Raw genomic sequence first — 15495 nt, 5'->3', positions numbered from 1 at the left:
TCCCAGAGTCCTTCCAGCCGTGATTCCCAAACATTCCAGGCCCTTGGGATCATCCCAGGAATCCCAGGATCCTTCCAGCCGTGATTCCCAAACATTCCAGTCCCTTGGGAGAATCCCAGGAATCCCAGGATCCTTCCAGCTGTGATTCCCGGCTATTCCAGGCCCTTGGGATCATTCCAGGAATTCCAGGAATCCCAGAGTCCTTCCCGCTGTGATTCCCAAACATTCCAGCCCCTCAGGAGAATCCCGGAAATCCCAGGATCCTTCCAGCCCCTTGGGATCATCCCAGGAAATCCCAGGATTCATCCCATTCCCATCCCGAAAATCCCTCCCCCGGAAACCACCCGGACGGGCTCGGGGCCTTTCCAAGGATTCCGGAATTCCGGGCCGACATCCCAGGGATGGGAAAGAGGAGGAAAAAAAAAAAGCATCCAGAGGGATAAATCCCAAGTTTTCCCGGAAAACCGGACCCGTCCGGGGCGGCTCCTCACCAGTTTATCCAAGAAAGTCACAAAATCCTGGGAAAAGGAGCAGAAAATGGGGATCGGGATCCCATCGGGATCGGCCCTTCCCGGCCGCCGCCGTTCCCAGCAATCCCTCACCTTGCAGATCTGCTCCTGGGAATATTCCGGGATATCTGCCGGGAAAAGGGCGTCTCCATGGAGTTCTGCTTCCCATGGATCTGTTCCCACATCCGTCCCCTCCTGGGATTGGTCATTCCAATCCCGGAATTCCCGGAATTCCCAGCTCACATTCCCACATCCATCCCCCCCAGATTGCCCATTCCAATCCCATCCCATTCCATCCCAGAATTCCCAGAATTCCCGAAATTCCCAGCTCACATTCCTGAATCCATCCCCACCAGGATTGGCCATTCCCATCCCATCCCAGAATTCCCAGAATTCCCAGCTCACATTCTCACATCCATCCCCCCCAGATTGGCCATTCCCATCCCGAAATTCCCGGAATTCCCAGAATTCCCAGCTCACATTCCCACACCCATCCCCTCAGATTGCCCATTCCCATCCCAGCCCAGAATTCCCAGAATTCCCAGAATTCCCAGCTCACATTCCCACACCCATCCCCTCCTAGGATTGGCCATCCCATCCCATCCCATCCCATCCCATCCCGGAATTCCCAGAATTCCCAGCTCACATTCTCACATCCATCCCCTCCTGGGATTGGTTATTCCAACCCCAATCCTTCCCAGAATTCCCGGAAATCCCAGCTCACATTCCCGAATCCATCCCCCCCCCCAGATTGCCCATTCCAATCCCATCCCATCCCGGAATTCCCAGAATTCCCAGAACTCCCAGCTCACATTCCCACATCCATCCCCTCCCGGGATTCGTTATTCCAATCCCAATCTATCCCGGAATTCCCGGAATTCCCAGCTCACATTCCCACACCCATCCCCTCCAGGGATTGGCCATTCCCATCCCATCCCATCCTGGAATTCCCAGAATTCCCAGCTCACATTCCCGGATCCATCCCCCCCAGATTGGCCATCTCATCCCATCCCAGAATTCCCGGAATTCCCGGAATTCCCAGCTCACATTCCCACACCCATCCGCTCCTGGGATTGGCCATTCCCATCCCATCCCAGAATTCCCAGAATTCCCAGCTCACATTCCCACACCCATCCCCCCCAGATTGGTCATTCCAATCCAATCCCAGAATTCCCGGAATTCCCAGCTCACATTCCCACACCCATCCGCTCCTGGGATTGGCCATTCCCATCCTGAAATTCCCGGAATTCCCAGAATTCCCAGCTCACATTCCCACACCCATCCCCCCAGATTGGCCATTCCCATCCCATCCCATCCCGGAATTCCCGGAATTCCCAGCTCACATTCCCACACCCATCCCTTCCTGGGATTGATTATTCCCTTCCTGAAATTCCTGGAATTCCCAGAATTCCCAGCTCATCTTCCCACATCCATCTCCTCCAAATTGGTCATTCCAATCCTAATCTATCCCAGAATTCCCAGAATTCCCAGCTCACATTCCCACACCCATCCCCCCAGATTGCCCATTCCCATCCCATCCTGGAATTCCCAGAATTCCTACAATTCCCAGAATTCCCAGCTCACATTCCCACATCCATCCCCTCCTGGGATTGGTTATTCCAACCCCAATCCTTCCCAGAATTCCCGGAATTCCCAGCTCACATTCCCAAATCCATCCCCCCCCAGATTGCCCATTCCAATCCCATCCCATCCCGGAATTCCAAGAATTCCCAGAATTCCCAGCTCACATTCCCACATCCATCCCCTCCAGGGATTGGCCATTCCCATCCTGAAATTCCCGGAATTCCCAGAATTCCCAGCTCACCCTCCCACACCCATCCCCCCCCCCCCCCCAGACCGCCCATTCCCAATCCCACCCCGGAATTCCCGGAACCCCCAGAATCCCCGGAATTCCGGGCTCACCCGGCGGAGCGGTGGATTCCCCGTATCCCTTCATTTCCAGGGCGATCACCCGGAATCCGGCGTCGGCCAACGCCGGGATCTGCCACGGAGGGAGAGCAGCGCATCCCAAAGGCTGCACCGACCCCCTCCCCCCACCCCCGGATCCCATCCCGGCATTCCCAGGAATTCAGGAAGAGCCTCGGGAACGGCGCCTCCGCCTCCCCCTCCCCCCCACCCGCCGGATTCCCGGATTCCCGGAATCACCTGGAAGCGCCAGGAGAGCCAGGATTCCGGGAATCCGTGGCACAGGCAGAGCACGGGGCCCTGGCCCAGCTCCACGAAGTGCAGCTGCACTCCCGGCTGGAAAAAAAACCGGGAATTCCTCACGGATCCGGGGCAATTCCCGGAATTCCCAGCTCACCTTCCCACACCCATCCCCCCCCAGGATTCGTTATTCCAATCCCAATCTATCCCAGAATTCCCAGAATTCCCAGCTCACCTTCCCACACCCATCCCCCCCCAGATTGCTCATTCCAATCCCAATCTATCCCAGAATTCCCAGCTCACCTTCCCACACCCATCCCCCCCCAGATTGCCCATTCCAATCTATCCCAGAATTCCCAGAATTCCCAGCTCACCTTCCCACACCCATCCCCCCCCAGATTGCCCATTCCCATCCCAATCTATCCCAGAATTCCCAGAATTCCCAGCTCACATTCCCACACCCATCCCCCCCCAGATTGGCCATTCCAATCCCATCCCATCCCAGAATTCCCAGAATTCCCAGCTCACCTTCCCACACCCATCCCCCCCCAGACTGGCCCATTCCCATTCCAATCTATCCCAGAATTCCCAGAATTCCCAGCTCACCTTCCCACACCCATCCCCCCCCAGATTGGCCATTCCAATCCCATCCCATCCCAGAATTCCCAGAATTCCCAGCTCACATTCCCACCGGGCCCGCAGCCGGAATTCCGGAATTCCGGAGGGTAGCGCCCCCTTCCGGCCTGGAATTCCAGATCCCACCACCCCTTCCAGCCTGGAATTCCAGAGCCCATCCCCTGGAATTCCAGTTCCCACCACCTCTTCCAGCCTGGAATTCCAGTTCCCACCACCTGGAATTCCAGACCCCCACATTCCCTCCAGCCCAGAATTCCAGAGCCCATTCCCTGGAATTCCAGAGCCCCACATTCCTTCCAGCCCAGAATTCCAGATCCCACCACCCTTTCCAGTCTGGAATTCCAGTTCCCATCACCCTTTCCAGTCTGGAATTCCAGTTCCCACCACCCCCTGCATCCTGGAATTCCAGTTCCCATCACCTCTCCCAGCCTGGAATTCCAGTTCCCACCACCTGGAATTCCAGATCCCACCACCCCTTCCAGCCCAGAATTCCAGTTCCCACCACCTGGAATTCCAGATCCCACCACCCCTGCATCCTGGAATTCCAGTTCCCATCACCTCTCCCAGCCTGGAATTCCAGTTCCCACCACCTGGAATTCCAATTCCCACCACCCCTTCCAGCCCAGAATTCCAGTTCCCACCACCTGGAATTCCAGATCCCACCACCTGGAATTCCAAACCCACCAACCCTTCCAGCCCGGAATTCCAGTTCCCACCACCCTTTCCAGTCTGGAATTCCAGTTCCCACCACCCCTCCCAGCCCGGAATTCCAGTTCCCACCACCTGGAATTCCAAACCCACCACCCCTCCCAGCCCGGAATTCCAGTTCCCACCACCTGGAATTCCAGATCCCACCACCCCTCCCAGCCTGGAATTCCAATTCCCACCACCCGGAATTCCACTCCCCACCACCCTCTCCATTCCCAACATTCCCCATCCCCCCCGGAACACCCGGGACAATTCCCAAAAAAACCCGGAGCATCTCCTCCTTCCATTCCCGACTCCGGATCCTCCCTCCCCCACATTCCCAAAAAAAACCCCCCGCGACCCTTCCCGAGCCCCCCGGAGGCCTCGTTCCGTACGCGGATGGAGACGTATCCGTGCGCGACCCCGGCCGGATCGCACGGAATCGGCAGCGGCTCCTCCTGCCCCAGGAGCTGCGGGATGAGCCGGGAATGAGCTCCCGGAATTCCATGGAAAAATCCCACCCGGCCGCTGCCGACCCCGGAACCGGGATCCCATCTCCTCTCCAGGAACGATGGAATCACGGAATTCCAGCCGCCGCCTTGGCGTCACCTCCGAGCTCGTTATTCCCGACGGTTTCCACGGTGAGGGCGAATCCCGTTGGAATTTCTGGGAATTCCGGGAATTCCGGGGGGTTTTTTTTTTCCATACCTGGACCCCGGAGAGCTCCTGCAGCTCCCTGAGGACGGAGTCGGGGTCCCGGACCGGGATGGTGGCGATTCCCAAATCCCGCGCCGCCGCCAGGTTCTCCGCGTGGTTATCCAGGAGGATCGCCTGGAAAATGCCCCATTCCCGGTTTTTTTTGGGATTGTGGCACCTCCTGAGCTTTCCTAATCCCGGGAAAATCCCAGAATTTGTGGGGCTGGAAAATCCCCCATTCCCAGTTTTTTTTTGGGATCAGGGCACCTCCTGAGCTTTCCTAATCCTGGGAAAATCCAAGGATTCATCCAAAGATTTGGGAGCCTGGACAATCCCCCATTCCCAGCTTTTTTTGGGATTGTGGCACCTCCTGAGGTTTCCTAATCCCTGGAAAATCCCAGGATTTGTGGGGCTGGAAAATCCCCCATTCCCTGGATTTTTTTGGGATTGTGGCACCTCCTGAGGCTTCAAATCCCTGGGAATCATCCAAGGATTTGTGGGGCTGGACAATCCCCCATTCCCAGGGGTTTTTTGGGATTGTGGCACCTCCTGAGGTTTCCTAATCCCTGGAAAATCCCAGGATTTGGGAGCCTGGAAAATCCCCCATTCCCAGGTTTTTGTTGGGATCAGGGCATCTCCTGAGCTTTCCTAATCCCTGGGAATCATCCAAGGATTTGTGGGATTGGAAGATCCCCCATTCCCAGGGTTTTTTTGAGATCAGGGCACCTCCTGAGGCTTCAAATCCCTAGGAACATCCAAGGATTTGTGGGGCTGGAAAATCCCCCATTCCCATTTTTTTTTGGGATCGGGGCACCTCCTGAGCTTTCCTAATCCCGGAAAGAACCAAGGATTCCTCCAAGGATTTGTGGGATTGGAAGATCCCCCATTCCCAGGGCTTTTTTGGGATTGTGGCACCTCCGGAGGTTTCCTAATCCCGGAAAAAACCAAGGATTCCTCCAAGGATTTGTGGGATTGGAAGATCCCCCCATTCCCAGGTTTTTTTTGGGATTGTGGCACCTCCTGAGGTTTCACATTCCTGGGAACATCCAAGGATTCATCCAAGGATTTGTGGGATTGGAAGATCCCCCCATTCCCAGGGCTTTTTTGGGATTGTGGCACCTCCGGAGGTTTCCTAATCCCGGAAAAAACCAAGGATTCCTCCAAGGATTTGTGGGATTGGAAGATCCCCCCATTTCCAGGGTTTTTTTGGGATTGTGGCACCTCCTGAGGTTTCACATTCCTGGGAACATCCAAGGATTCATCCAAGGATTTGTGGGATTGGAAGATCCCCCCATTCCCAGGGTTTTTTTGGGATTGTGGCACCTCCTGAGGTTTCAAATCCCTGGGAATCATCCAAGGATTTGGGAGCCTGGAAAATCCCAGATTCCCGGTTATTTTTTGGGATTGTGGCACCTCCTGAGCTTTCCAATCCCAGGAAAATCCAAGGATTTGTGGGGCTGGACAATCCCCCATTCCCAGGGCTTTTTTGGGATTGTGGCACCTCCTGAGGTTTTCTAATCCCTGAAACATCCAAGGATTCATCCAAGGATTTGGGAGCCTGGAAAATCCCCCATTCCCAGGGTTTTTTGGGATCGGGGCACCTCCTGTGGCCTCACTCCAAGGATTCATCCAAGGATTTGTGGGATTGGAAGATCCCCCCATTCCCAGGTTTTTTTTGGGATCAGGGCACCTCCTGAGCTTTCCTAATCCTGGGAATCAACCAAGGATTTGTGGGGCTGGAAAATCCTCCATTCCCAGGTTTTTTTTGGGATTGTGGCACCTCCTGAGCTTTCCTAATCCCGGGAAAATCCCAGGATTTGTGGGGCTGGAAAATCCCCCATTCCCTGGATTTTTTTGGGATCGTGGCACCTCCCGAGTTTTCCTAATCCCTGGGAATCAGCCAAGGATTTTTTTGGGATTGGAAGATCCCCCCCCATTCCCAGGTTTTTGTTTTTTTTTTTTTTGGGATCGGGGCACCTCCTGGGGCCGGGCCTGCAGCGCCTGCAGGGCGTAGGAGTAGATCCCGGGATCGGGCGGGCAGATCCCGACCCGGCAGGATTCCAGCACCAGGTCGAAGCGGCCGCGGAGGCGCAGGAGGAGCGCGGCCGCCGCCGAGCGGGCGGAGCCGTCGTCCAGCCAGGTGCTGGCCAGGACGCAGGTCCGGAATCCTGGGGAAAGCCGGGAATTCGCAGCCCGGAGCGGCGGATCCCTCCTCTTCCTTATCCTCGTCCTCCTGCTCTTCCTCCTCCTCCTCCTCCTCCTCCTCATCTTCCTCCTCCTCCTCCTGTCCCTCCTCTTCCTCCTCCTGCTCTTCCTCCTCCTCCTCCTCCTCGTCCTCCTCTTCCTCCTCTTCCTCCTCTTTCTCCTCCTCTTCCTCCTCTTTCGCCCCTTCCTCCTCCTCTTCCTCCTCCTCCTACTGCTCTTCCTCTTCCTCCTCCTCCTCCTCGTCCTCCTCTTCCTCTTCCTGCTCTTCCTCCTCTTCCTCCTCCTCGTCCTCCTCGTCCTCATCCTCTTCCTCCTCCTGCTCTTCCTCCTCTTTTTCCTCTTCCTCCCCTTCCTCCTCCTCCTCCTCTTCCTCCTCCTCCTCTTCCTCCTCTTCCTCTTCTTCCTCCTCTTCCTCCTCCCCCTCCTCCTCCTCCTCCTCCTGCTCTTCCTCCTCCTCTTCCTCCTCTTCCTGCTCTTTCTCCTCTTTCTCCTCTTCCTCCCCCTCCCCCTCCTCCTCCTCTTCCTCCTCCTCCTCCTCCTGCTTGTCCTTCTCCTCCTCCTCATCCTCGTCCTCCTCCTTCTCTTCCTCTTCCTCTTCCTCTTCCTGCTCTTCCTCCTCCTCCTCCTCCTCCTCATCTTCCTCCTCCTCCTCCTGCTCTTCCTCCTCTTCCTCATCCTCGTCCTCCTCGTCCTCACCATTCCCACCATTCCCACCATTCCCACCATTCCCACCACTCCATTCCCACCATTCCCACCATTCCCACCATTCCCACCATTCCCTTCCCACCATTCCCACCACTCCCTTCCCACCATTCCCACCACTCCCACCATTCCCACCATTCCCACCATTCCCACCATTCCCACCACTCCATTCTCACCATTCCCACCATTCCCACCATTCCCACCATTCCCACCATTCCCTTCCCACCATTCCCACCACTCCATTCCCACCATTCCCACCATTCCCACCATTCCCTTCCCACCATTCCCACCATTCCCACCATTCCCACCATTCCCACCACTCCCACCATTCCCACCACTCCCTTCCCACCATTCCCACCATTCCCACCATTCCCACCATTCCCACCACTCCATTCCCACCATTCCCATCATTCCCTTCCCACCATTCCCACCATTCCCACCACTCCATTCCCACCATTCCCACCATTCCCACCACTCCCACCACTCCATTCCCACCACTCCCTTCCCACCATTCCCTCCCCACCATTCCCACCACTCCATTCCCACCATTCCCAGCATTCCCACCATTCCCTTCCCACCATTCCCACCATTCCCACCACTCCCTTCCCACCATTCCCAGCATTCCCATCATTCCCTTCCCACCATTCCCACCATTCCCACCATTCCCACCACTCCCACCACTCCATTCCCACCACTCCCTTCCCACCATTCCCTCCCCACCATTCCCACCACTCCATTCCCACCATTCCCAGCATTCCCACCATTCCCTTCCCACCATTCCCACCATTCCCACCACTCCCTTCCCACCATTCCCAGCATTCCCATCATTCCCTTCCCACCATTCCCACCATTCCCACCATTCCCACCATTCCCTTCCCACCATTCCCACCATTCCCACCATTCCCAGCATTCCCACCATTCCCTTCCCACCATTCCCACCATTCCCACCATTCCCTTCCCACCACTCCATTCCCAGCATTCCCACCATTCCATTCCCACCATTCCCACCACTCCCTTCCCACCATTCCCACCACTCCATTTCCACCATTTCCACCATTCCCACCACTCCCACCATTCCCACCACTCCCTTCCCACCATTCCCAGCATTCCCACCATTCCCACCACTCCATTCCCACCATTCCATTCCCACCATTCCCACCATTCCCACCATTCCCACCATTCCCACCATTCCCACCATTCCCACCACTCCCTTCCCACCATTCCCAGCATTCCCATCATTCCCTTCCCACCATTCCCACCATTCCCACCATTCCCACCATTCCCACCATTCCCTTCCCACCATTCCCACCATTCCCACCATTCCCACCATTCCCACCATTCCCTTCCCACCATTCCCACCATTCCCACCATTCCCTTCCCACCACTCCATTCCCAGCATTCCCACCATTCCATTCCCACCATTCCCACCACTCCCTTCCCACCATTCCCACCACTCCATTTCCACCATTCCCACCATTCCCACCATTCCCACCATTCCCACCACTCCATTCCCACCATTCCCACCATTCCCACCATTCCCACCATTCCCACCATTCCCACCCTTCCCTTCCCACCATTCCCACCATTCCCACCACTCCCACCACTCCATTCCCACCACTCCCTTCCCACCATTCCCTCCCCACCATTCCCACCACTCCATTCCCACCATTCCCAGCATTCCCACCATTCCCTTCCCACCATTCCCACCATTCCCACCATTCCCTTCCCACCATTCCCACCATTCCCACCACTCCCACCATTCCCACCATTCCCACCATTCCCTTCCCACCATTCCCACCATTCCCACCACTCCCTTCCCACCATTCCCACCATTCCCACCATTCCCACCATTCCCACCATTCCATTCCCACCATTCCCACCATTCCCACCATTCCCACCATTCCCACCATTCCATTCCCACCATTCCCACCACTCCCACCATTCCCACCACTCCCTTCCCACCATTCCCACCATTCCCACCACTCCATTCCCACCATTCCCCCCATTCCCACCATTCCCTTCCCACCATTCCATTCCCACCATTCCCACCCCTCCCTTCCCACCATTCCCCCGCAGGATCTGGGCCACCCTCAGCATCCGGCCGTCGACGCCGCCCTGATCCCGCAGGTCCTGGAAGGGCCGAGCAGCGGAAAAGGCTCCGGGCACGGCGATTCCCAAGGAAGCGGCGCGGCGCCGGCAGCTCCCGTCCACCTCGGCCAGCAGCTGGGAAAAGCCACGGAATCCGGGAGAAATCCCGCTCGGAAAAGCCCCAGGAGGCCACCAAATCCGAGCGGTGGCCACCGGAAATCCGGGAGCTCAAACGCACAGGGATTGGGATCCAGCCGGGAATCGTCCCAGCCCAACGTCGGAGCGGTTTGACCGGGAAGGGGCCGATCCCAAAAAATTCCCCCCAAAAAAAAACCCCTGAACTGGATCGGCCTTGCCTGATCCCAGAGAATTCCCAGAACTCCCAAAAACACCCAAGCCTGATCCCAGAGAATTCCCAAAAAACCCCGAGCTGGATCCTCCTTCCCCGATCCCAGAGAATTCCCAGAATTCCCAAAATTCCCAAAGAACCCCGAGCTGGATCCTCCTTGCCTGATCCCAGAGAATTCCCAAAAAATTCCCAAAATTCTGAAAAATCCCCAAAAACCCCTGAGTCTGATCCTAGAGAATCCCCAAAAAATTCCCCCAAAAATTCCCAAAAAGTTCCCAAAACCCCTGAGCCTGCTCCTCCTTCCCTGATCCCAGAAAATTCCCAAAATTCCCAAAATTCCCAAAAAACCCCGAGCTAGATCCCAGAGAATTCCCAAAAAAATCCCAAAAAACCCCCCCCAAAAAAACCCCGAGCCTGATCCCAGTGAATTCCCAAAATTCCCAAAAATTCCCAAAAAATTCCCAAAAAACCCTGAGCCGGATCCTCCTTCCCTGATCCCAAAGAATTCCCAAAAAATTCCCAAAATTCCCACAAAACCCCGAGCCGGATCCTCCTTCCCGATCCCAGAGAATTCCCAAAAAATTCCCAAAATTCCCAAAGAACCCCGAGTCGGGTCCCAGAGAATTCCCAAAATTCCCAAAAAAAACCCCAAAAAATCCCAAAAAACCCCGAGCTGGATCCTCCTTCCCTGATCCCAGAGAATTCCCAGAATTCCCAAAAAAACCCCGAGCCTGATCCCAGAGAATTCCCAAAGTTCCCAAAAAAAAAAACCCAAAAAAACCCTGAGCCTGATCCCAGAGAATTCCCAAAAAATTCCCAAAATTCCCAAAGAACCCCGAGTCGGGTCCCAGAGAATTCCCAAAATTCCCCAAAAAAACCCCAAAAAATTCCCAAAAAACCCCTGAGCTGGATCCGCCTTGCCTGATCCCAGAGAATTCCCAGAATTCCCAAAAAACCCCGAGCCGGATCCCAGAGAATTCCCAAAAAATTCCCAAAATTCCTAAAAAACCCCGAGTCGGGTCCCAGTGAATTCCCAAAATTCCCAAAAAAAAACCCCAAAAATTCCCAAAAAACCCCTGAGCTGGATCCGCCTTGCCTGATCCCAGAGAATTCCCAGAATTCCCAAAAAACCCCGAGCCTGATCCCAGAGAATTCTCAAAATTCCCAAAAATTCCCAAAAAATTCCCAAAAAACCCTGAGCCGGATCCTCCTTCCCTGATCCCAAAGAACTCCCAAAAAATTCCCAAAATTCCCACAAAACCCCGAGCCAGATCCTCCTTCCCTGATCCCAGAGAATTCCCCAAAAATTCCCAAAAAACCTCGAGCCGGATCCCAGAAAATTCCCAAAAAATTCCCGAAATTCCCAGAATTCCCAAAATTCCCAAAAATTCCCAAAAAAACCCCGAGCCGGATCCTCCTTCCCTGACCCCAGAGAATTCCCAGAATTCCCAAAATTCCCAAAAATTCCCAAAAAACCCTGAGCCTGATTCTCCTTCCCGATGCCAGAGAATTCCCAAAAAATTCCCAAAATTCCCAGAGAATTCCCAAAAAACCCTGAGCCGGATCCTCCTTCCCTGACCCCAGGGAATTCCCAAAAATTCCCAAAATTCCCAAAAAACCCTGAGCCTGATCCCAGAGAATTCCCAATATTCCCAAAAAAACCCCCCAAAAAAACCCCGAGCCTGATCCCAGAGAATTCCCAAAATTCCCCAAAAATTCCCCAAGAATTCCCCAAAAATTCCCCAAAAATTCCCCAAAAATTCCCAAAAAACCCCGAGCCTGATCCCACAGAATTCCCAAAAAATTCCCCAAAATTCCCAAAAAACCCCGAGCCTGCTCCTCCTTCCCCGATCCCAGAGAATTCCCCAAAAATTCCCAAAATTCCCCAAAAATTCCCCAAATTCCCCCAAACCTGGCTCAAGGTGATTTCTCCCCTCAAGGCTCTGGAAAAGGAACTTTGGGATCCCCCGGAAAAGAGCAAATCCCGGAGAAAATTCCTGCGGGAAAAATTTGGGAATTTTTGGGATGAAATTTGGGAAAAAAAGCTCAGGATGGAATTTTTGGGATGAAAATTTGGGGAAAAAAAGCTCAGGATGGAATTTTTGGGATGAAATTTGGGAAAAAAAAGCTCAGGATGGAATTTTTGGGATGAAAATTTGGGAAAAAAAGCTCAGGATGGAATTTTTGGGGGAAATTTGGGAAAAAAAAGCTCAGGATGGAATTTTTGGGATGAAAATTTGGGGAAAAAAAGCTCAGGATGGAATTTTTGGGATGAAATTTGGGAAAAAAAAGCTCAGGATGGAATTTTTGGGATGAAAATTTGGGAAAAAAAGCTCAGGATGGAATTTTTGGGAATAAATTTGGGAAAAAAAAGCTCAGGATGGAATTTTTGGGATGAAAATTTGGGAAAAAAAGCTCAGGATGGAATTTTTGGGAGAAATTTTGGGAAAAAAGCTCAGGATGGAATTTTTGGGAGAAAAAATTTGGGAAAAAAAAGCTCAGGATGGAATTTTTGGGAGAAATTTGGGAAAAAAAAGCTCAGGATGGAATTTTTGGGAAAAAATTTGGGAAAAAAAGCTCAGGATGGAATTTTTGGGAGAAAAAATTTGGGGAAAAAAAATCTCAGGATGGAATTTTTGGGATGAAATTTGGGGGAAAAAAGCTCAGGATGGAATTTTTGGGAAAATTTTGGGAAAAAAAAGCTCAGGATGGAATTTTTGGGGAAAAATTTGGGGAAAAAAGCTCAGGATGGAATTTTTGGGAATAAAAATTTTGGGAAAAAAGCTCAGGATGGAATTTTTGGGATGAAAATTTGGGAAAAAAAAGCTCAGGATGGAATTTTTGGGATGAAAATTTGGGAAAAAAAGCTCAGGATGGAATTTTTGGGAAAATTTTGGGAAAAAAAAGCTCAGGATGGAATTTTTGGGGAAAAATTTGGGGAAAAAAGCTCAGGATGGAATTTTTGGGAGAAATTTGGGAAAAAAAAGCTCAGGATGGAATTTTTGGGATGAAAATTTGGGAAAAAAAAAGCTCAGGATGGAAATTTTGGGGAAAATTTGGGAAAAAAAGCTCAGGATGGAATTTTTGGGATGAAATTTGGGGAAAAAAAAGCTCAGGATGGAATTTTTGGGAATAAAATTTGGGAAAAAAAAGCTCAGGATGGAATTTTTGGGAAAAAATTTGGGAAAAAAAGCTCAGGATGGAATTTTTGGGAAAAAATTTGGGAAAAAAAGCTCAGGATGGAATTTTTGGGAGAAAAAATTTGGGAAAAAAAAGCTCAGGATGGAATTTTTGGGAGAAAAAATTTGGGAAAAAAAAGCTCAGGATGGAATTTTTGGGAGAAAATTTTAGGAAAAAAAGCTCAGGATGGAATTTTTGGGATGAAAATTTGGGAAAAAAAGCTCAGGATGGAATTTTTGGGAAAATTTTGGGAAAAAAAAGCTCAGGATGGAATTTTTGGGAATAAATTTGGGGAAAAAAGCTCAGGATGGAATTTTTGGGATGAAAATTTGGGAAAAAAAGCTCAGGATGGAATTTTTGGGAGAAAATTTTGGGAAAAAAAAGCTCAGGATGGAATTTTTGGGAAAATTTTGGGAAAAAAAGCTCAGGATGGAATTTTTGGGATGAAAATTTGGGGGAAAAAAGCTCAGGATGGAATTTTTGGGAGAAAATTTTAGGAAAAAAAGCTCAGGATGGAATTTTTGGGATGAAAATTTGGGAAAAAAAGCTCAGGATGGAATTTTTGGGAATAAATTTGGGGAAAAAAAGCTCAGGATGGAATTTTTGGGGGAAATTTGGGAAAAAAAGCTCAGGATGGAATTTTTGGGAGGAAATTTGGGAAAAAAAGCTCAGGATGGAATTTTTGGGAGAAATTTGGGAAAAAAAGCTCAGGAGGGAATTTTTGGGAAAAATTTTGGAAAAAAAAGCTCAGGATGGAATTTTTGGGGAAAATTTGGGAAAAAAAAGCTCAGGATGGAATTTTTGGGAGAAATTTGGGAAAAAAAAGCTCAGGATGGAATTTTTGGGAGAAATTTTGGGAAAAAAAGCTCAGGATGGAATTTTTGGGGAAAAATTTGGGGAAAAAAGCTCAGGATGGAATTTTTGGGAGAAATTTGGGAAAAAAAAGCTCAGGATGGAATTTTTGGGGGAAATTTGGGAAAAACTATCCCAGGGTTTTATTTTTGGGGGAATTTCTTATCCCAGCATTTTAATTTTTATTGGGAATTTTATTTGTTAAATTTTATTTATTTTTTTGGGAATTTCTTATCCCAGGGTTTAATTTTTTTGGGAATTCATTATCCCAGCATTTTAATTTTTGGGGGAATTTTATTTTTAAATTTTATTTATTTTTTTGGGAATTTCTTATCCCAATGTTTAATTATTTTGGGAATTCATTATCCCACCATTTTAATTTTTGGGGAATTTTATTTTTTAAACTTTATTTATTTTTGGGGGGGAATTTCTTATCCCAGGGTTTAATTATTTTGGGAATTTATTATCCCAAGGTTTTATTTTTTGGGGGAATTTCTTATCCCAAGATTTTATTTTTTGGGAATTCATTATCCCAGCATTTTACTTTTTGGGGAATTTTATTTTTTAAATTTTATTTTTTTTTTTTGGGAATTTCTTATCCCAGGGTTTAATTATTTTGGGGAATTTATTATCCCACCATTTTAATTTTGGGGGGAATTTTATTTTTTAAACTTTACTTATTTTTGGGGGGGAATTTCTTATCCCAGGGTTTAATTATTTTGGGAATTTATTATCCCAGGTTTGGGTTTTTTTTTTTTTTTTGGAATTTATTATCCCAAGGTTTTATTTTTTGGGGGAATTTCTTATCCCAACATTTTAAATTTTGGGGGAATTTTATTTTCCCATATTCCAAAATCCCCAAAGTCGCGGGCGGGCGGGCGCCGGCAACCACAAAATTTTCGCGTCGTCTCTACGGTTCTCCGGCAGAGCGGCCCTCCATGGAGAGGAGGGCGGGCGCGTTCGCTTAAGCCGCGCCTTGCTAGGCCGCGCCAGGCCGTGCCAGGCCGAGCCGTGCCCAAACCGTGCCAAACCACGCCAAACGAGCCGTGCCCTACCTCGGCAAGCCCCATTCCCGCTCACACGAGCCCAGGAAGTGCTGCAGGCCCGGCCCGAACAAAGCCCCGCCGAGGTCGAAGAGCACCGCCCGCCGCGCCATGGCCGCCGCCGGAACCGGGACTCGAACCCGCGACCTCGACCTTTGGCAGCGCCCAGGCCACGCCCCCTTTGTTCGAGGCCACGCCCCCTTTCGCCCGAGGCCACGCCCCCTTTCGCCCAGGCCACGCCCCCTCCGCCCCAGGCCACGCCCCCTCTGGTCCCGGCCCCGCCCCCATTCCCGGTTGGCCCCAAATCCCGGGATTTTCCCCCAAATCCCGGGATTTTCCCCCAAATTGGGGCTGGGAAGGGGCTGGGAGGGTTTTGGGGGGG

General features: G+C 51.4%; 1 protein-coding gene across 2 annotated transcripts in view; it reads right to left on the bottom strand.

The window, feature by feature from the left end:
* Positions 1–15266, bottom strand: part of EPHX2 (epoxide hydrolase 2) — a 28825-nt gene extending 13559 nt beyond the window's left edge. For both annotated transcript variants that reach the window (XM_069011885.1, XM_069011884.1), the window contains exons 1-10: positions 15126–15266; positions 11951–12035; positions 9665–9824; positions 6672–6862; positions 4707–4829; positions 4394–4468; positions 2676–2771; positions 2433–2511; positions 603–637; positions 492–518 (exon numbers count right to left, since the gene is read on the bottom strand). In XM_069011885.1, the coding sequence (XP_068867986.1) occupies positions 492–518; positions 603–637; positions 2433–2511; positions 2676–2771; positions 4394–4468; positions 4707–4829; positions 6672–6862; positions 9665–9824; positions 11951–12035; positions 15126–15226 (972 nt within the window). In that variant the 5' untranslated portion in view covers positions 15227–15266. The remainder of the gene's footprint in view (positions 1–491; positions 519–602; positions 638–2432; positions 2512–2675; positions 2772–4393; positions 4469–4706; positions 4830–6671; positions 6863–9664; positions 9825–11950; positions 12036–15125) is intronic.
* Between the last annotated feature and the right edge of the window lie 229 nt (positions 15267–15495).

Source organism: Aphelocoma coerulescens, chromosome 3 (assembly GCF_041296385.1).
Source record: "Aphelocoma coerulescens isolate FSJ_1873_10779 chromosome 3, UR_Acoe_1.0, whole genome shotgun sequence".
NCBI lineage: Eukaryota > Metazoa > Chordata > Aves > Passeriformes > Corvidae > Aphelocoma > Aphelocoma coerulescens.
This window is presented reverse-complemented; position numbering and strand designations above follow the sequence as displayed.